This window comes from Poecile atricapillus, chromosome Z (genome assembly GCF_030490865.1).
Source record: "Poecile atricapillus isolate bPoeAtr1 chromosome Z, bPoeAtr1.hap1, whole genome shotgun sequence".
Taxonomy (NCBI): Eukaryota; Metazoa; Chordata; class Aves; order Passeriformes; family Paridae; genus Poecile; species Poecile atricapillus.
This window is the reverse complement of record NC_081289.1, coordinates 11,985,523-12,008,190: the sequence shown is the minus strand read 5'-3', so window position 1 is coordinate 12,008,190 and position 22,668 is coordinate 11,985,523. Positions and strand designations below refer to the sequence as shown.

The window sequence follows — 22,668 nt, the reverse complement described above, 5'->3', positions numbered from 1 at the left end:
TCAGCCTGATCAGGTGAAGGAAACACAGATTTCCTTTCCCCACACCCTCCAAACACACACATTTAGAGCAACTCAATTGGAGGAAGGAAATGTAAAATCAAATTTACATCTCATGTGAAATTTGAAAACACTGGAGTACCAAGAACCCTGGGCAAAATTGGGGGAAGGGAAACTGTGAAACCAAAGAAGAAAATTTCAAATTCAGTGAAAGGTCTTCCTCCATTTCATAACAAGCAAGAAGTATGAAATACATAAAGTATGAAATGCTAGTTGAACTTCTCTTTCTGAAATGGAAAGTAGCAAAAATTTAATTCTTATTTTTTCAGTATCCTTCCTTTGTCAGAACACTGTGCAATAAGGAAACATTGAGAAATACAACTTTCATGTAAAGAGGTATGAACAAGTTTCCACAACAACAATGAAAGTACTTAAAGCAGTCTTACTATACCTGTCAGAAATAAACTATAGCACAGCAGGTCAGGATGTTGAACGTTCAGGAGGTGCAGGAACTGGCCAGGCAAATAAGCAGCCACGTAATAGTCTATTTAAAGAAACAACAGTGGTCAATTTAGCACTTCATCACTTATTTGCTTTAAGAGGCTCTTTCAAATGATTCTCAACTTGGCCCACTTCTCTGTGAGGAATTGATTATATCTAGGAAATATAAAAGGAGTTAATTAAAAGCTACTGTTGTATTAACACAGGAAACACTAGCAGTACATTTGGGTTTCCAGGAGAGGATTCAAGAAACTTGAAATACTCAAGAACTCAGCCATTCGGAGGCAATTTCAGAGGAAGCCGCTTACTAATAGTGAGGCATTGCAATATCAAATGCCAAATACAAAAGGCAAGCAGAGGAAAAGCAGCAAAATAACACTGCTACCTAAACTCAAGAAAAAATCCTTTCCTTCCACAGAAGAGTTAGCAATTTCTCTAGCTGTGCAGCCCTACTACACAGAGAATGGCAATCACACAGGAAAGTAACACAAGTAACCTACCAAGATTCATAAAAGCCACTTCCTTCAATTCATGAGATTCTGTTCTTTCTAGAGAAACTGTAAAAGTTTTGTTGTAACCTGAGGGAAAAAAACCCAAAACTTTAAAAACCTCAAACAATAAACACAATTTGTTACAATCCACCTATGAATTTATAGCTAGAAACTTCAGCAGTGCCCAAAGACCCAAACAGTGATATTTTGAGTCTGTTTTATGGGGTTGTCTGCACAGACTGATTTAATCCATCCTAAACATAGCTCCTGCACACTTAGTAGACTGACACCTACACAGTGCAGTTCTTTAGTGTGTGAAAACTAGTCATGCACTGCACAGCCTACATTTGCGTTTAAAGAACCCCATCCCAGAGCAAGCTAGCAAGCAAAATACCTTTTCCCCAGAAAAACCCAAATACAAATCCGTTATATAGCTGTGTTTCACATTTTGGTAATCTTTCAACTGCTTTAAAGAATTTCCACTTTGCTTATCTGCATGCACTATTGCTCTAATTTAGTACAGCTCAGTTTATACAAAGGCCAGTTTCATATCTGCTCTGTTTGCATGGGCTTTGCATTAGCACAGCTGTTGTTTTAATCTAGATTTGTACCACACTTCTGGCAGCCAGTAGGAATGACACAATACCCTCAAATTTCCTCTGTCTCTGAGAAAAGCTGAAGATTATAGTAACTAATGATGTTATGATCAGGATGCTACTTAATAATTAATGGAAATTCATTATAAGATCCACAGTTTACAGAACCACCAAGAGAAAAAGTCACCAACAGCAAAACTAAAGAGGTAGATGTGTCAAAAGATACAGATTTTCATACAAAATACTGACTGAAGTTAGCTTGCAATGTGTCAGTATACTCACCATCACCACTTTGTCACTTGCCAGCATGAGCACATGCAAGCTAAAACCAGCACTGCAGAATTCAACTGCGACATCGTGACTTCGTTTATGCTGCAGTGACTGTTTTTTTTAACAGGGGTGGGAAGCTTCCAGCCAAGATTACAGAGACTGCAGAACAAACTGAACTCCGTAAATGTGTCCAAAATATGGTTTATGGACTTCAAAATGTGAGTTATGGACCCACTGCTTCTGTGGGCCACTGAAGGACCATTATTAAAATTCTCTTGTACAACTGATCAATCTTACATGAACCCACAAACAGCTCTGCACCAAACAACTCCATTCCACAGAGGTAATTTCAAACTTAGCTAGTCAATGCCACCATATTTATCCTCAATTTCTTCCTAGTACAGATCAGGATGTACAAGGGCCATGGCTGGCTCCAAGCAATCCAGCAACTCTTTGGCTACACATCAGGTGCGTGTGGGGAAATCAGCCCTTCACGGCAGCGCAATGCACAGTGTGTCACACCCAGAAAGGACTTTTTCCAATTTGTTAATGCCTTCAAGAACACAAAAAGGTATTTCACTCAATCCCACAATATTCCAGCAGCAAAACAACGTCTATGTGCAGCTCTGACATATGAGAAGCATCCTGACACAAGAAAACAGTTAAGGTAGAACAGAGATATATTGTGCACTTGAACACAGTTACTCCATACTATGCAGCTCCTCAGTTGAGAAATAATTTCCCTCTTTTTCCATATATCAAATAAGAAAATCTTGATAACAAGAACTTGTATTCTGATGGGAATAAAACAATACCCTTTATTATTTTAAAACAAAAACAAAGGTCTTAACTTTAAGAGCTAGAGCACCACTTACACAGCAACTATTCTTAGAGTCAGTGGGTGTTGCACCTCTTGCTGTGAAAATGACATGTTGAACTGGAATTCTAAACAGACATTGAAGCTAAGAGCTGTTGGCTCTATTTCCCATACAAATGCCTTATGGCATAAGTACAACACACCTGCAAGCTCCCACAGATTTCATTGATGTCTGTGCTCAGCACGCCGGAAAGTCTGGCTAGAAATAAGGGACCAAATTAATAACCATTTACAAGGCCACTGGTTTGAAGCTACTCACTCAGCATCAGGCAGGAAGTCTACAGCAGGAAAATCAACTCTGCAGCTAAAGGCAGCTGCTCTCTTTAAACACCAGCCACAGTAGCTTATTGTCTGCAGACTTTGGTAGTTATTTGTTTTGAAAGGCATTCTGTGACTCTCTCAGCGCACTGACATTCTCCAAAATAAAGTACAGTAAGTTAACAAGTTAGTCTTACCTTTATGTAAAAAATATATGGAGTATATGATCTCATGAGGAATATCAGAGACTAGACTACAACACACACACAAGCCTCCTAAAAAGACAAAATAGGGAAATAAAATTCACTTGTCCAGCTGAATATCTAAACATCTTTATACACACAAAACGAAATCAAGATTGTTTCAAATTAGAAACTAAAGATAATCTCTGAAAAAAGGTAAAGATTACAGGAATATTTATCATCATTTAATTACCATTTACCTAATGTAACAAAATCAAGAAAATACAGAGGAGGCAATCTGGCACAATGGAAACCTGGGTCCTGTCGTGGCCAGTTCTTCCCTTTAGGGGAAGTACATTTTAGCCCTTCCCAGGAGAAATCATGCAGCCAAAAAACTGATCAAGCCTTTCTCTCCACAGACTGTGTCAATACAGATATTTTGTATTCAGGAGCTGTCAGACATGCTCAACAACACAGTAAAACACCATTTATTTGCTTTTCAAGTAATCTTATATTGTCAGCAGCAGGAATACACTACCAGAGCTTTCTCACACTCAAAGTGATAGTTAATTCTCCCCTTTCCAGCCCAAAGAATTCCTAATACCCTTTTTAGAAGAAAAGTCAGTCCTTGGGACAAGTTTATTTCAGCCAGGATTACACACAGGAAGGTTTCCCACTCCCAGAATAATTCTACAACAGACTGGTTCTGTTTTGACCCCACTGGATAGTAACCCTGCTTTCATCTCATATAAAAACTTTAATCCCCTTACTCTGATGCTTTGGCATTCATGTTAGAAACAGCTTCCAAACCATATTATCCCAATACAATTGGGAAAGCTTGTCCACAAATATGACCATTCACCATTTACCTTTATTGAAAGTTTACAATTTAAAAGATGAAAAGAACATGATATTAATACAGGTATTGCTCTGTAAAAAATAAAGGCTGTGTACACAAGTTATACAGAAAATGGTACAGAATGGAAAAGGCACAAGTACAAAAAAAGCACAGCTACCCAGTTACTTCGTTCAATTAAATGCCTTGGTATTTCACACCACAAGGCTGTACCATAGCTGTGATATAGATAAGGCTGACACACTTCACATTTCTGCCTTCTGGGGAAGGTAACTGCTTTCTTAAGATGCAATTTTTCTGTCTGCTTATTCTTAGCAGACTGAATATGGTTTGATGCAGTTTTGCTTGGATATTTGAGTCATTCAGATAACAGACAGGGCATTTTGCCAGAGCACTTGGGTTCTTTCAGAACATGCATAATTTTTAAAGTAGCAGCATCAGGACTCATGAGGAAGACTGGAAAAGTTCCAGCAACCCACTGGATTGCTGTTTTATTATCAACAGCTCCCTTCCAGCACTGCAAATTTCGTTCTTGTATGCTGGAGTCTTCTGTGCACACTGCTCTGTAAATTGCACAACATGCAAGCAAGCGTGTTCAGACTGAAGTGTCAGTGGGCAATGTGCAAGCTGACCACAGAAACAGCAGCTATGGGAGACCATAAATAGGATGTGCATATTTCAACTCAACAATATTGAGCCATGTGTCAACAAACTGAGCTACAAACAACCGGAAATAACAAATAGTGCTTTGTTAATACAGACAGAAACATGGCAGCCTCAGACCAGCAGGTGTCTAAGCAATGTTACATCTGACACAGTCCTGGCAATCCCAGTAGAACAGCCAGAGACTGAGAATACACCACAGACTCCTTTCCTACCCTTAGCAGAGCTCTCTGTAAATTAGAGCTGGGTTGTGCTGCTGCATGGAAAGCTTTTTAGCCTATTGCGCCTGTACGTAGAGCCAGGTCTCCCAAACTATCCATTTCAAAATCATTTGCAAACAGTGAAAGCTGTAGCTGAATGCCTCGAGGTGAGAAGACTCATGTGAGGATATGTTGGATGGACACTTATCTTTCCAGAAATAAAAGAGAAAAAAGATCTTTACCACAAAGGTTAAAAAAAAAAAGAAAAAAAAAAAAAAGAGAAAGAGAAAAGAAAGAAGAATTTAAAAATTAAGTTCTACTCCTTTTCAGGAAACAGCAGTTACGAATCTGGCACTTGACAAAGTTACCCCACTGAGACTGTAAGAGTCACCTATAATATGCAGACATTACGTTTTTTCCCTAGGAAACTTTAGATACAAATTCCTTATTTCTGTTCAAGTAAAAAACTCAAGACATGAGGCTGTAACAGCATCTCAACACAGCATCCAAATGTCACAACTCAAATAGAACATTGCACCAGGGCATTTTGTCTACTTTTACTGACTTAGGAGGGACTTGCCTCACTTAACTTCAGCCATCCAAATATCTCTCATTTAGACAACTATTCAGCAAACAAAGAAATATGGATTGAATCATGCTCTGGAGATGCCTATTTCTCTCTAGAAACAATCCAGATACCTAAATTTTAGGCAGATAGATAAATGACGGTAATCCAGTGTCTATGACAGCTTACTGCCTGCATTTATTTTAATATTGAGCAAATTTAATTGAAAAATATTTCTGAAGCACTATGAGAAAACATAACAGTGCAGTGTTCATCCAATAACCACTGAATTCTGGACATGCAAAGTTAATTCTGAGACTGAAACTGCTTGGTCTCAGCTATTCAAGAATTACATGGGTTTTTTATCTAGAGAGATTTCATCTGAAATGTGCTGAGTGTAAGAAACAGAGCTACTTTTCTGCTACAGAAGTTTGAGAAAGGAGAAGTAATTTCATTCAGAGTTCACACTGGCAGGAGCCAATAACAGTTTTATTAAATGAGAAATTGCATGGAATATTCCAGTTTGAAGTTTTGCCAATTATGCTTAGCCAGGGATGTCCAAATGATACAAGCAAGGATACTGGCATTAATATCAGAGGTGTTCTAGCAGTCCCACAGCACGCACAGTCTGCACCACAAAGAACTTGCAGTCCAGATTTGCAAATCACCACCGAGGCACAACCTTTAGTGTGATTACCCACGGTGTTCTTCAACAACTAGATACGGTTTTAGCACCAAAACAACTTGCTCCAAACTGTTGGTTACCTGAAATGGGTTGTGCAAGTCCTCAGTTTTAAACCACATTCAAGAAAAAGCCATATCCAGCAATCTCATTTAGTAAGTTCAATTGTCAAATTATCTGTTTTATAGTAGTGCAATGAAAAACACCTGTGAAAGGTTCCACACAGACTTTAAATATTGAGTCACCAGGCAGAAAACACCATTTTATTTCACAGTAGCTAAACAACAGTCTTGTTGGAGGATGACTGAATTTCATCCTAAACTCAAGGAGGTGCTTCGATCTAAATAAACCCCAGAGGAGTACAGGTTTAAAAAGGAAACATATATACAAATCAATAATATTTTCCATTATTGGACTGGCTGTTTATATAAGAAATTGTCTTGCTAAAAGAGAAAAAGCCTAATCTATGTTTGAAAGATGGAAACTTGGCTTTCTCTTGCATCTAATTCCTTCCCTCTAATCTTTAGAAGCATGCAGCTTGCCTTAGTAAGAAAAAATCCATGTAAGGAAGCTGTATTTCACTCGATTTGCACTAATGGTCATTTCAGTACAAGTCCAGACAGCTCAGCAGTTCACTGGTGCGCACAGCAGGCCTCAGGGAGTGGTAAAGTCACTCTTGCAACACTTCCCTGTACAACTCTGCTGACTATTCAAAGGTTAAACAGACACCATCTCTGTCTGCTTGTATGGTCTAATTCAGAAGCTGAAAACAGCTGTGATGAAGATACCTCCTGAGACCAGTTTTTAATCCAAAAAAGCTCATGGCATACAATAGGATGGAGGGAGACTCCAAAAATGGTTTAAGAAACATTTTAGGTTTAAGTTTAAGGAATCATGTATATACTAAACCCTTGAGCAGCACATACCATGTTTAGTATCACATACTTGGACCTTCTAAACACTACATACTAACAGCAATACGAAGCTCTTAAAGACTGCACTGCACGTGCTCAGTGTACATATGTCCACTCTGTAACACAAATGTATACTAGATCAGAAACCCAGACAAAACTGTCCTTGAATTTACTTTCTAAGATAATTTTGGTCAACTTTAACATTAGATTGCTTTAAAGCAACATACAGCCACACTTTGGTACCTCCTGAGTTCTGAAACTGACAGGAAAATGCTAAGGTGTTCTTAGACTGAGAGATTTCACTAGAGGAGAGCACGGTACTAGCTCCTTGAAGTTGGGCTATCAAAAAATTTCTGGGTGAGTGTTTTGTTGTTGGTGTTGATACATAAAACCCTGGGTACTTCAGCTCAACTTCACTGCAGCTTTTGGAAGATAAAAAAATTACTAAAACAAATAAAGCACAGTTGCCTTCTCCCTCTCTTCACACTTACCTGCCAAGTAAGCTCTAAAGGAATACAAATGTCACACTCCTATTATAAATGTTTATATTTTTGCGTGTTTTTCAATATTTTATGAAGAAATTCAGTAATCAATTAGGATTACACTGCATGATAATTACTAGTGGAAGTAATTTTGACCATACTTCTATTTATTCATTACCTGCTTTACTTGTGAAGACCTGAAGGTTCAAAGATTTAGATGCAACATCTTGATCTTGACAGTAATCATATCCAAAATTCACAAGTCTATGAGCAAATAAAGATCACTAAGTAAATCACTTCATCCACAGAGACTTATCACAACAAAAAGATCACCAGAACAGTCACTGTGTTAACCAAAATATACTAATTAAATTACAATCAATTTCTCTGTAATGCAAGTTAAATTAGGTTTTAACCTATTTGCTCAACACTGTTAGAAACAAGAATCCCGAGACTGCACACTGTTATCCAACAACTTTGAACACACCTGACAACTTCATATTCACTTACTGCATTGTCCAACCATTCCTATACTTGGAAGTGAAAGCAAGCTCTCATGCCATACTAGAAATCCAAATACTTGTGACACTTAATAACTCAAAGGTTTTGCAGACTAGCTCTATAGCCCATGTCTATAAAGCTGCATTTTAATCTGCAACAGGGACATTATTTTTAGTGTAAATACTTGAAAAGAAAAGCACAAAATCACACTCACATCAAACTAGTTGTACCATGATATTTTCAGTCTCATGCTGCCTGTGCTTTAATGTTTTTACATATCTTTAAATCTAAAATGCCTATTTTCACCCTGCAAAGTTTGAAGTCAGTCTGCAGCAGAAGTTTGTAGTCAGTCTGTTTTGTGGGATTTTTTTTTTGTTGCTGGGTGGTTTTTCTGTTTGGTTGTATTTTTTTCCAGAAAGTATTTTGATCCTGTAGGGATTTTCCCCTTGGTCTGCTGCAGTAATTTAAAAAATAAAATAAAATAAAGTAAAATACAGCATTGAAGTTCTTACATTGAAGCTCTTAGCTGTGTTCTTTCATCACCAACTGTAAGAGGATACAGTGCCCTTTTATAGGGCAACCTGCACATGCAAGAGCACCATGCTGAGCGTTATGCACAACACTGAGACATTCCAAGAGCCACAGCTTGGTCAGGGAGGAACTCAATTAACCTTCAGCTACTGATACCTGGCCTAATAGCTCTGGCCTCCCTTTTTATTCACAAAAATAAATGGGCCCTTTTGGAATGTAAAGATAGATGAGGATTATGAGAGTTAAACCCTCCTGACTATATTTTTCCCCTCAATTAAAAGGGAGCCCTCAGGAGATAAGCTCAGATGCACTCATGTGCATGGCAAACAAAGAATCAGACAAATCTTTGTCTTTGAAAGCAGACTGCTGGAAAGAGCATGCTGGAGGAGAACAGAGCACAGGCAGTGTCTTCACAGGCTATAAAAAGGTGCTACTGGTTTGTTTAACTGCCCAATAAAACTTGCAACAGCAATTAAAAATGCAGAGCTTCCCTTGATAGAAATTTTGACATCACCATTACAACATGCTCAGGGTTAAAGCAAATTAATTTAAATAGGTTCAGCATATTCAGAAGGTTTAACCTATAGCAAGCTCTTCAGACAAATAATTTTTTTAAATGGCACTAAGCAGTCAAGAATTAAATTACTTTTTATAGTTGACCCTGATGAGAATAAGAACTGGAGGTCTGGACACAGTTCTCATGTTATTCTCATGTTCCAGTACCATGTAGGCAACTGCAAACAAAGATACTGTAGTTTGAACAAATTTTACTTGGGTTTTTAAAATGTATATATTTTATATGTATATAAATAAATATTTTATATGTATATATACCATGTATATAAAAAGGAAAGCAAGCCAAAACATTAAAAAACCAAACAACTTACTTTAATTGTGTGTCATTTACAGCAATATCCAGGTGTGATTCCAGCTGTTAAACAAAAAAGAAAACAAACCTGTTCTTTACAGTGGCCAATATACTATGTTTAGCATTTCAGACCAGTAAAATGTGTCATAGTCACATTTCAACAGGTTAAACATTTTAACAAGTTTATTTATCTTCCTCTAACCCTTACAGTCACTTCAAAAACCCCCATAAAACAGATTATTTTTTAGAAAGAGAAAATGAATTGCTGCAGTGCAGCAATTTTCAGCCACTGGGACAAAGGTCTAATAAAAATTACATGTTATAATTTTTATGTTCTGTTTTTTGTACTTTGTCTGCAGCAAACATTCCTGTCTCGCTTAAACTGACACAAAATCCGTACATGGTTTCTTTGTCTAGTGCACTAGATAAGCCTGCTTTTTCAATAACTGAGTATAAGATCAGTATAAAGTCATGAGAGTCAATTACTGCCTTCTAGGTCAAAAAATGTGTAATTCCACTAAAGTTACCTTACTGTGGCAAAATCTGAATCTGACTGAATATATTCTTGACAAGAAAATAATGCAAAAAAAACCCCAAAAAGCTAATGGAAAAACAAACTCCAGTTTTCCTCTGAAAAAGTTTCAACAATGAAAAAGACAAACAGATCTCTGTACCAGCACCTGGAAAACATAATTACATCCCACTAAAAATCACTATATAATAAAATACTAATAACTTACAATTGAGTTAAAATTTTCATCGGGATAAAACTGGACACACCTTAAAGTACTCTTTGATTCCTGGAATTAAAAAGGATGTGTTTCGTAAGTAAGAAAGCATATTATATAGACTGAGAAGTGATTGGATACTCAGCACCATTCTTCACATTCAATCAGCTTTGCTAACAGATATGCAGAAGTTAGGGGACAAAAGAATTTTAAAACCACATATAACCCCTCACAATAGCACTACGACATGCTTCCTTCCTGTCCCAGATCATTATCTGCCAATCATATATAATTGCGTGGGCTCTCACTTAAGCACAGCAATACAGAGTCTCACACATTTTAGAAAGTTAAAAAATGTTTTCCATATCTAACTATATGGCAAAAAAGAATTGTATCTTACTTTGGTCAGTTCAAAAAGGGTATCTCAGAATCAAAAACATAAATACATTTCTCCATCACAGTTCACTTCCCGTTATTTCCTAACATTCACTCTTTTAGTGGCTAAGAAGAGTAAAGAAAAATCCTTTTTTATTTACAGAGAATGCATCAAGTGCAAATAGTCCCTCAGACAAAATAAAAAATCCAAACTCCATCTTGCCAAGAACTTGTCCTCATTTGGTCACTCAATAAGTTTGCACACAGAATACTTTCTAGATGTGAATTCTCTAGAAGAGAGGCATTATACTCACAACAGTTTTGGATAGATTTAGATATTTTTGAGTAAATTACCTTTCTAAAGCAAAGCCCACCTTTTTTATAGAAGGCATTAAAACCACCAGTCTTCTTGCAATGTACTCAGCACAACAGCGACTAAGGCAAGTTTGGCTTTTGCTTTAGGTTATATGAGGCAAGAACAAAAAAGACCATCCTAATGAAAACAAACCTCTACTTGCTACCCCACACACTAAAACCTTCACTATCACTAGACAGGCAGGAACAAAACTGCAAGAATGACTTTCAGCTCACCTTTGGAACAATGTAGAAGAGTCTTTGCTCCATCATATCCCACTGTGCCCAAACGAGGTCATCTACAACTTTGGCTCTTGGAAGCTGACCTGACTTTTGAATAACCTACAGGGAAAGAATAAAAACATTAGAACCCATCAAATAAGGTTTTGCAACAATTGTGCACAGTCTGTGCTTTAAAGAGAAAAGTAGTGAAAGAAGAGTCACAAATAGTAAGGAGCTTGGAAGGAACAGGCTCCCTGTTGGCAGCATGAGGCCCACCTTTGGTGTGTGCAAGGTACTCAGTTTAAAGAGATCGGAAGCACAGTTTTCATCTTTTCTTTCAGTCTACCTTGCTTGCAAGAAATTCACCACTTAAACTGCTCAATGTGAACAAAGAATAGCAGAGGCACCCTTCCCCAGAGAGGAGGGAAATACCACAGTCAGTTCAGAATCAGCTACATTAACTACTGAAGGGAGATGTGTCAGCTCCAAAATAGATTTCTATCCAAAGTCTCAGCCATGTGAGAGAGAGAGCTGAGGTAGGGAAAAGGCTGGAACTGTAGAAAACGATTGGGATTGTGTACATGCACCGTTGAATGATGTGGGGAGATTTCATGTCAAACAAAACAAATCTGTTTGTCAGAAGGACATCAGATCGATCAGTTTTCTGATTATACTTAAGTCTTTACTTCACTATTGTAGTCTAGCTAGTATTGTAGTCTAGTGATATAAAATCCTTCTGCTTGAACTTATGATAAATTGAGAAAACAATGAAAGATTGCAAGGGGACAAAAATCAGGTCCTTAACTTTTCCTTCAAAGCTTACATTCACCTCCATAACACAAAACATTGGTTTTCATGACAAAATTATTTACTATATTAGACAAATGTTCATTAATAAGTCTTTCAAGCAGAACATCCACAATTTGTTGATGACAAATTCATGTTAAAAACAGAAGAAGAGATGAGGGAAAACAGAGATTGAACATTCACTGTACTCGGACTGTATCTAAGTTTTACATCTTTTGTTCATTTGTTTTTTAAAGTGATTCCTCTACTGGATTCACACAGACCCACAATAGACAAGATTAGGAAGGCAACTCTGAAAACATTTGAAATGGCTGCAAATATTTTAAATGGTTTTAAAATGAATAAACACTATGTTTACTCCCAGCTTCTAACACCCAGAAGCATTCAGCAACATATAACAAATTCAGTGAAATAAATAATTGTCCTCATAAATTAAAAGGTGTAAAGTTTTTCAATCAGGTTTGTGGTCACCTGCATAAATTGCCATATAATCAATGTTTTCTTTAATAAACTTAGTGTTGCCCAACTATAAAGATAAATAAACTTTCAAAACTTTCAACTAAATTAATTGAAGTAAAAGAACCTCAAGCCCAAAAATTTTTCAATCTTACCACTTTGTGTTCTTCTTCTGCAACAACATGAATGTCAAATTGTTCAATATCTTTAAAATATAAAAAAAAAAAATTACAAACAAATATTTTTAAATGCTTTTATACAGCTTATGAAACAAGCTCACCTTTTAGAATTCTGTAAGAATACTAGGGCCAGGAAAGTTCAACTCAGAGAAGAGGAAATCTGTGACACATGAGCACAGGTGCTTACACAGAGACCTGGAGTCTCTCCCTTTCCTGAGCTGCCCACATAAGCACAGCACAGGATTTAATAGCAATGACTGGAATGTGCCCAACCAAGCCAAGGAGCACCCATGGAAAGAAAGAGTTTACAGAGCTGCATGCCCATATCCGAGACTATCCCTGACCTGTTTCACTTCCCAACACAAATACCCCTCACAGTCCTTTCCCACACAAAACTCCTGAAAGCTGTCCACGGCTGGCCTGCATGAGAAGCACAACACTCACCCAGCAGATGTAGTGCTTCTGATTTAGCTCTGTCCACCTAAGTCCACCTACCCAAGGTTGGTGTCTAGCTCAGGGAAGATGGGCCTCTCCAAGGGGATGGAAAAGAGATCTCACTTTATAATAAGAAGGAAAACCCCAGTCTTTTCCAAGAGTCCATCTTTATACACTCCCTGCCATGACACTAAGCTGAACATGCAATGTTAGCTGAATCCAAGGAACTACTGCTTTAGTCTTGCCCTACTTCCCATGTTAAAGACATCTTTCAGTCCACTGATTTGCTCTGAATTTATGTAGGCAGCTATAAAGAGTCTATTTTAGCTTTTTTAGAAATAAAGATAACTGATGAATGCAAGAGCTAAGCAAGAAATCATAGACAAAGATGGCTATTCTGTTAACATTGAAAAAAATCTGGTAAATCATACAGTTTTTGAAAGACCTTTGGAATACCTAGAATAACTCACACCTTTCCTTTTCCTTTATTTTTTTACCAATAAAAGTCTACCAAAAATACAATCTATAAAAATCATCTTGAAGTAAAAGAATGACAATGTACTTTGAAAATATTAACTCACATTTATCTTCTGAAACTAGCAAGAGACGACTTTCTCTAGAAGCATTTCTGCCTTCAACTGGATAAAGAAACTATACAGAAAATTTCACAAAAGTAAGTAAAAACCAAAGTAGTTTAGAACACTCACCTAAAATGTTTTGGGTTTTTTTTAGCTGGATATTTATGTATTTTTAAATTAAATCAGACACACTAATTATAATTAATAAAAATATCTATTATTACAAATTAATAGTCACCAGTCACTATAACTGTGAACTTTGGAAGACTGAAGAGAAATAAAAAAGCAGCCTTCATTGTTGGAGAAATATTCTATACCAAACATTTTATGAAGTTTTATTTTTTATTTCTCCAAAGAAACAGGGGGACATTATCTCTGTAACAGCAGCAAGATAACATGAGATATTTCTGCACTAAACCATGTTTTCTCTCTAGCACAGCAGATTTAAAAGGCTTATCTTTAGATTAGTTGGATACTTTACCTGTACTCGAACACAGCTATCCACAGCCTTTAGGACTCTCACATTATTAATGGGATGAATTTCAATTAGCAAGGTTAAGTACTTGGATACTGCAAAAAGAACATGTTTTAGATAACATTCTTTTATGTATACAAGTTTGTTTTCTAAACAGAAGTTACATGAGAAAGAAAGCAAAAAAGGTACAATATTTAAAACAGTATTAAAAAAATCTACTTGAAGTACCTGACTGTAAGAGCTGACTTGCTCTTTCTTCCTCTGTGTATTGACAGAAGCTGACTGCTGTGGGGGGAGAAAACACCAACACAACCACAGTGAGTGTGCATACTTGACATTAATCTTATCAAACATCCTTGAAGAATGAGCATCACAATTCTTTTACCAAAAACACATATGTTAAAGGAACATCAGAAGTTCTTCTAGATGTAGCAGGTACACACAAATGCAGGAGGAGAAAGAGAACAAAGGGGCAGTGTGTCTTAGATTTTTTAGTAAAACAGCAATATTGTCACAGCTGTGTCTTTATGTTGTTACCTACATTATCTGATGATGGATGCACTGAAATTCATAAACTGCTGTGAGCAACACATAGGTCAAAACAGATGTAAGTAATTCTAAACCCAAATGTATCATCCTACTAAACTAAATCTTTACCAAGAAAATTTAATGATAAAACACATATTTACCCAATAAGGTCCTTTCATTGTTGATTGAACAGCTGATAATGTGCAAATTCTTCTCAAACATATAGAGGTGCTACAGAGAAATACAGTAATGTTAATAACTATGCTTTTTCAAATCCCACAAAGGAAACTATTCAATTACTTCTTAGAAAAATACTGCTGTCCCACAGTTTTTATCTTTTCATGCCCAGAAGAACCACATTTCAAGCTTCAATTATAACAGTTCTCCTTTTTCTCATGTTTGTTTTTTACTGATTCTTTTGAGCTCTATGTTGCCACTAGAGCAGCATAGCAGACTTTTATGTAAATACAAAATTTCACTCATTTCATACTATTATGGGGCCACCTTCAAAAACCTGGTATCATTATTTTAGTTACTGAATTGCAGTATGTTCAGTTTTAGAATAAAATAATCTCTTAAAATGGTATCACTGAACAGACCAAGAATGCACATATAAAGAAAACTCCAAACATTTACTTCTTGGCACACATGTGCAAGGTGAAGAGGAAAGAACTTGTTTAGAAATGAAGATTGCAGACATGATGCTTTACTACTCTCAAGTCTTTCAGATGTTCTGCAATGTGGGGCGTTTTAATACTACTGAGAATCATTCCAATACTTTCTCCAGTATCTTTTCTGTTTCCAATAAGGATACACTCCTTAAAGACACAACATACTGTGTGGCAAAGCATCAAAATCTGAAACACTACAACACTGTCATCACCAGAGAGAAAACTGGTATTGCTCTCACCTCGTTTTGTTTAGTTTGAAGATCATACAATCCAATGTGAGTGCTTCTCTGATTTCCCTATGGATGGAAACAAATTAGCTCTAGCAATATAAATATACAGAAAGTTAAACAGTTGGGTTTTTTTTCCTACCTCCCTGTTCTCCCTGCCCCTTGGCACACATCCTCACACACTTCCCTGTCCTATATATAACCAGGCAGTTAGTTATCTAATTCCAAGAAAGCAAATTCTAATTCCAAGAGAACAAAGATTTATTTTTTCCTTTTAGAACTAACACATGGGGTAAAGCTGAAATGTGGCAAATCCACAGCCCACAAGCCATTGCATAAACCAAATGCCTCTCTCCCACTTTGCTTCTAAGCTGGTTTTAGTTGCCGGCAACAGGGCCAGGAAAAGAGATGTCTGTACAAGAACCAATAGGGATGCTCTGGCCCCTGGAGACTTAAGGCTGGTATTCCAAACCTCACCAACTTGGTGGGTCATTACACCAAAAGGGAGCACAGAAACATCAAACATCACTAAAAATCAGCTCCCAGTGATCTGGCTGTAGCCTGGAAAAAGGATTTCAGGAAGTGATTGTTTGAAGGCTAAGTATTTTATAAGCTCACCCTTAGCCTTCTGCCTTTGAAGAGTAACATAATGCATATCCTTTCTATTATCTTATCATATTAATTATCTTATTGATAATTAATAAACAATTATTTTGTTGGGGGCACTTACAAATGTTTAGAACTACAAATCAAAAATTTACTACTTCTTAATTTTCACAATACTTAAATTTTCCAAATGTATTAAAAAAAAGAAAATTCTGCTTTGCAGAATATACTGGATAGAAAATCAAGCTGATGTGTGTTAATGTTCTCTGGGTATGGGCACTAAATTGCTAAACTACTGAAATTAAATCCAGCCACACAGGCTTCCACTTCCACAGTGAGCTTCATTGTTTTTAACAACTGCTTAGGGGGAGAGGGGAGAGATCTGTGGTTATTTACAAATTTATGGCATTTTGCCTTGTGAAGTTGAAACAAAAGCCTGAGTATTCGCTTCCTAAGGGGTCTATTTCTGAGTGTCTCATTATTGTTGTGGCAATGACAAAAGTCTTTGACTTCTGATTTAAACAAGGAAAACAAAATGTCTTTATATTAAGACACAGGCTCCAGGCCTCCTAATTTAAGATTAAGCAAGTGCTTTCACATATAACTATATTTTTTCAAGTGTGTCTGAAATGTTAACATCATCTTACTTAGATATGGAAAAATACACTTTACAAGACTGGTAACAGAACTACATCAATGCCCATAAACTAGGACAATTGTTTTCATGTGCACTCTGAAGATTCTTGCATTACCTTACAAATAAAATTCACTTCGGTTAAAAATATCTTCCTTTACACTAATTATTAATGTCACAAAATATAGACACTGTCAAAACTACAGTACAACATAATATTCTAAAATAAGCTTTAAAATAAAATTCAGTGTCCACCATCCTCTGGTTTCACACAGAATACACTTGACTGTCTCTCACTTAGAAGACAAAGGCTGTTTTCTATTTGTGTCTGTTGGGAAACAAGCTAGGCCAGCTCAGTCTAGTTTACATCCTCCACACCATCCACCTTCTCCCAAAGAACAGGCTACAAGTGGTCACCAACTCAGGCTACAAGCTCCACCAACTGTTGACCAGATCCCTACAGACTGCAGAGGGAGCTTAGGCATGCAGGCAGACACCTACATTTAGATGTGTGAACCTTGAGCTACAACTCATCCCTTGTGCCAACTGCAAGAGCCTGAAGAACATAAAAGGCAGTTAGACTGTCAGAAGCCCAGAAAAGCTTAGTATGAGATTCCACAGGTACTAGAAAGCAGCAACACCACACTCAGAGTACAGGATCTCCTGCTGAGCTACATAGTTACTTGCATTAGTCTTCTAGAGTCTGAAGCAATGAAAAAAAAACCCAAAACTTGACACACTCTTTAGAGTTGTTTTTATGGTTACTATTGTCTTGTACAGACTCCCCTCCCTAAGCTTGCACTAAAGGAAACATCCACCCACAGTGAAACCATATTAAAGTTAAAGCCTTGATGAAGACCTCACCTCTTCCCTTAACCCTAGGGGAGCTGGAGAGTTTCAGCATTGTTGAGGCAGAGGGGAAAGCACCCTTACTCTAATGGAACTCATATGTGTACTCCTCAAGAAGCAAGATCCTCCAGGATACAGGTGGATCTACAGACTCCTCTGAGCTGCACAGTCAAGAAGCACACCTTGTCTCATCAAACAAACAATAAGAATATGACAAAGTTTCACATTCTAAAACCATTAGAAAACCCACTTGGAAGTAAAACTAAAAACATACACCATGGAGAGCAGAATCCTATGTTAAGAAGCCAGCTCTAGGTACTTCAAGACATCAAATAAACAGGGGTTACTTCAGACTACTTGCAATAAAGTGTTATGGATGAATCTTAAAGAAAGGTATATGCAGAAACAGTGTTAGATAAATGGCCTCTTAACACAATTTAGTAGGAGAAAATATTTAACTAAAGTACTGCACATGAATTTAATAGCTAGGCTTCACTAAAAAGTTGAGGGTAAAATTATGAACTGCTTACGAAGTGTTTTAAAGAAATTGCATTTCAGCATGGGGAGATTCTGGGCCAGCAAAAAATCAAGGGCAAAAACCCTACGGAATTAATCAGGTGAATACTTTACTCTTCATTTCATCATTCTTAACCTTTGTCTGAAGTGGAGATGGATATTTTCCCACTGCCCAAACCCCCCAGAATATAATCAGTCATGTTTCCATGTCCTAACACATACTGCAAAAAAAGCCTAAACTACAAGAACTCAATTAGATTCACACACAATATTATTCTCAATTTTGTTTTAATTAAATTCCAAGATTGACTTACCTTCCAGGTATAAATAATTTTTCCATTTCTTTCAACATTTACAACATAGAGTGCTGATGAATTCTCAGAAGTGTCTGAAAGAAGTACAAAAAAGCACACGATTTTCATTTTAGCTGTTTAATTCTATAATTTATGCACACTTTAAGCAAATATGCTAAATATCTTTTTACTTGTAAATACTTATTTGCATACGCCAAAATTGCTCCCTTCTGGAAAAAGAGAGAGTACTTCTTACACCATGATTTAAATCTGATAAACTTCAACACAGGTAGTTAAGGAACGTCAAAACATGCAAGAAAAAAAATTATTTTTGTAAACTCCTACCTCTTCATTATAATTATGATTCTAAAGATCACTACCTTTTATTATGAAAACAGAATGTGTTTTTTCAAAGAATAAAAAAACCAAATCAAACCAAAATTACCCCCTTGCATTTATTCACTATACACAACATTGGGTTTAAACAGTTAAGCCATACTCCAGTCCTCTGGACACTACAGGAAGACAGAACTAGCCCAAGGAAAATATCATTTGCTCACACCTTTTCAGCATCTCAAAGGAAAGCCTGAAAATAAACTACATCTTTAGACATTAGTTTTACAGCACCAACACCACCACTTCTGTGTCATTCTTAGCCCCTCATCCACCTCCAAAAAGAAAGAAATAAAGGAAAAACCCCACCAAAATCCAAAGAACCACAAGACTAAATACCATATAGAGAGATATGCAACCTACCTACAAGTATAGGGAACTAAACAATGCAGGACACAAAATGATATGGAATGGGAATGAAAGAGTATAGTTAAAATGGAAACGAGCAGAAAGCAAAGATGGACACAGAAAGAGAAGAGCATATCTGGGCAAAGCAGTACAGATTAAAAAGAAAACCACCAGAAAAAAGGATAAATTATTGCACTTAAGTATTTATGTTTTCTAATCACCACAGACATCAAAAATATGTTTATCTCCAATGGAATTTTTACTAGAAGTGGAAATTTTGACCTTAGTAAGGTTGAAGCTGTATGATTGGTCTCAATTTTACAATAAAGGTGACCTGCCGTTCAGTAAGCATCAACATAAAGAACTCCCCACAACCCTCTGCAAGCATTTAGTCAAGTCTGACACTATTTACTTGGCAGTTATCACAGAGTGTTGAAAGAAGGAAGACACTTAGTGAAACTTAGTTTAACAAGCTTGATACTATAAACTGCCTTGTACAGCTTGCAGTGATAAGGAAAATAAAACTGTTTTCAAGCATTATCAGAAGATAGTAAATTTTCCATTTTGTTGTGGGAGGACAATGAAAACCCTTCTTGTACATTGGGCAACACATTGCTTTCTATTGGTTTCAGTAGAAAGGTACTCGAAGTACACTACAATACAATACAATACAAGTACACTACATTAGGGCTAGATGGTGACAACTGGGAGAGTCTAAGATAACAAAGTACTCTCTTTTTTATTATCCAAAGCTTCCTGGAACTTAACAACCACCTCAAACTTTCAAGATGCGTACTACAGTCTCTACATTTTCTCATAAATACTTCCTCAGCACAGAATTTTGGTAGAGAAGAAGGTCCATGAGCAATCTCCATGTCAATAAAACACAGACATCTTAAAGGTGCTTAAAAAGTTCTGTGTCAGAAGAAAGTTTCTCCTCTGAAGAGAACAGTCAGTGGGAACATGGAGGCAAAGAAATGGCAATGGTCTCTGCCCTCGGAAAGTCCTGCAGTAAAACCCTACACAGAGAATTACAACTTCTTCCTCATGTCCACAGCTGAGACCAGCAGATGAAGGGCTGCAAAAGACCCAGCCCAGCCTGCCTTCCCAGCACATAGCTTTTACCAAAATAATCAGGAGAATGCAGAGTTTGATTTCCTGAAGGCCATTATATGCAGCTCATACCAAATTAAGTGGAATAAAGAGAACGAGGCTGGTTCACTTTGCTTGCCGCTCCCTTCCTATCATCACAGCTACTCCCAGCTCTCACGCAATTAGCAGCTCTCACATGCTAGCAAGTGCTTTCAAGTCCTTAGAAAAGAAAATAATAAATATGAATAAGTAACATCTGAAAACACTGACACAAAAGTACCATGACTCCTAAAAATTACTTGCTTTCTGTGATTAGATATTTCTTTGATGTTTAAATTAATCTTTTCAAATCCCTACCTCCCACCTTCACATTCCTAATGACAGCACTGCATGAGGGGGAGTCACTATACACAGATAAGTTAAAATGCAATACAGAAAAGCTGATATTTGATCAGATGCACCCTCCAAAGTAGATTCTTACGATTCTGTATTACCAGGGACATTACTGCATGAAGGCTCATTTTAACATTTTAAAAGACTAAATACAATTTTCTCCTTCCCAAACACAAGTCAGTGCCATTTTGAGACCCTTATGCCATTAACATCTATATTAATTTATCTCTTAATTCATCACTGATGAACTGATAAATTTATATATTAACCAATTATGGGTGGAGAATTTCAGAATTTTGCCTCAAATCCTTTCAGTATGCTTTTCAATAATTTTTCAGTAAATGTAGAAAATGTGAAGTATTTTATACCTGATCTTTTTAAATGATGGCTTGGTAAATAATTCTCTTATTCTCCACGCTGATACTTTCTGGTTTGTCACCAAACAAAATCTTATGAGTCTATTTGATAACAGCCCCTCAATGCGGGAAGTAAGTTAAATATTCTAAGTAAAGTAAAAACAACTGAAGGCGTTTCATGTTCATCACACTTGCATATCGATGGTATTTCTACTGAAGCAAAAACGATTACAACATTATTATTATTATTATTATTATTATTATTATGTTTTCATCAGATTCTGAAAAGCAGAACTGAGCCAGCTGCTCTGCAGAGGAATAACAAGCAAAAAGCCACAGTGCCAAGAATACGGGAGGTCACTTTTTTCCAACCACTACCCCGAGCACTCGCTATGCTGGCGATCGCACGGTGCCGTGACAGCTAACGCTGCATCTAATTTTAAACTAGCACTAGTTTACCATACACACCGAAGTGTTCAGGCTGTGGGGTTTTTCCTCCCAAGAAAGGGGAGTAGCGTGGGAGAGGGACTAATACTAACACTTTTTTTTTTTTTTTTTTTTGGCGGAGGGGAGCGGTGGGGGGGGGAAGGGCGGATGGAGAAAAAAAAAAAAAAAAGAGAAAGTCCCCAACGTGTGAAGAAGTAGGAAGAAACAGGCTGTGGAGTGTAGCAGATGTGTAGAAGTGTTTTCGGTATGTCAGAAATTCCTTGTGAACAGCAAACTTGTCTACCTCAAGTCCCCCGGCACCCGAGGGTCGCTCCCCTCGAGCCCCAGCCGAGGGGGGCCCAGAGGCCGCTCCCCCGCCGCCATCCCCGGCCCCCGCGGCCGGAGCTCCCGCTGGGGACCCGCACCCGGTGGTCTCTCGGGGACCCGCACCCGGGGTCTCTCGGGGACCCGCACCCGGGGGCCTCGCCGCAGCCGGCTCCTCGGCGGGCGGGCGGGCAGGAGGCGGCCGGATAGAGAGAGGGCCGGCCGGCCGCAGGGACGGGGCTCTCCTGGGCCTCCCGGAGAGTTACCTAGAGCGGCGGCGCAGCCCCGCTCCGCCAGCCAGGGCACCACGTCCCTCCGCAGCTCGAACTCGGGCACCAGGCGCAGCAGCATAGCTCCGGCCCGGCGCCGCTCCGGCTCGGCTGCCCTCAGCCCGCCCCCTGCGGGGGAGCGGCCCTCGGGTGTTCCGGCGGTTCCCGGCCCGCTCCCGGCGCCGCCGGCCCTTCCGCTTCCTACCGGGCACGGCGGCGGTGGCACTGCGCCTCCGAGCCGCCCGCACCGGCGGCCTCCGTGCTGGTGACCCGCGGCACTCGAAGGCTCTCGTTTCCCCTCTGAGCCCAAGCTCCTCCTCAGGCCGGCTGAAAGAATCACAGAATCACAAAATATTCTGAGTAGGAAGGGGCCCGCAAGTGTTATCGAAGCCCAGCTCCTGGCCCTGAGCAGGTCAGCCTCAAGCATCACAGCATGTGCTTGAGAGCGTTGTCCAAGCGCTTCTTGGTGCTGTGACTGCTTCCCTGGAGAGCCTGTACCAGTGTCCATCCATCCTCTAGGTGAAGAACCTTTTTGTAATATCCAACCTACACTTTCTCTGGGACAGGTCCTGGCCATTCCCTCCTGTCATTTGTCACCAGAGAGAAGGGACTTTTGGAAGCTTCACCAGAGTGGCTCCGAGTGCCTCCCAGCAGCCTGTCAGTGAGGCCTGGAGTTGAGCTTCAGTCACCTGGTGTTCAC

At 38.3% G+C, this 22,668-nt stretch overlaps 1 protein-coding gene across 2 annotated transcripts in view; it reads right to left on the bottom strand.

Moving 5' to 3' along the window:
* The window catches only part of LOC131573437 (gamma-secretase-activating protein-like), a 45,432-nt gene extending 23,155 nt beyond the window's left edge, over positions 1–22,277 (bottom strand). The window contains exons 1-15 of one of the 2 annotated variants that reach the window (XM_058827403.1): positions 21,966–22,277; positions 18,389–18,462; positions 15,482–15,538; positions 14,733–14,802; positions 14,272–14,328; positions 14,050–14,138; positions 13,572–13,641; positions 12,532–12,581; positions 11,129–11,233; positions 10,175–10,234; positions 9,454–9,497; positions 7,713–7,798; positions 3,188–3,265; positions 999–1,076; positions 449–541 (exon numbers count right to left, since the gene is read on the bottom strand). In XM_058827403.1, the coding sequence (XP_058683386.1) occupies positions 449–541; positions 999–1,076; positions 3,188–3,265; positions 7,713–7,798; positions 9,454–9,497; positions 10,175–10,234; positions 11,129–11,233; positions 12,532–12,581; positions 13,572–13,641; positions 14,050–14,138; positions 14,272–14,328; positions 14,733–14,802; positions 15,482–15,538; positions 18,389–18,462; positions 21,966–22,050 (1,096 nt within the window). In that variant the 5' untranslated portion in view covers positions 22,051–22,277. The remainder of the gene's footprint in view (positions 1–448; positions 542–998; positions 1,077–3,187; positions 3,266–7,712; positions 7,799–9,453; positions 9,498–10,174; positions 10,235–11,128; positions 11,234–12,531; positions 12,582–13,571; positions 13,642–14,049; positions 14,139–14,271; positions 14,329–14,732; positions 14,803–15,481; positions 15,539–18,388; positions 18,463–21,965) is intronic. The other variant, XM_058827404.1, reaches the window with a different exon arrangement.
* Between the last annotated feature and the right edge of the window lie 391 nt (positions 22,278–22,668).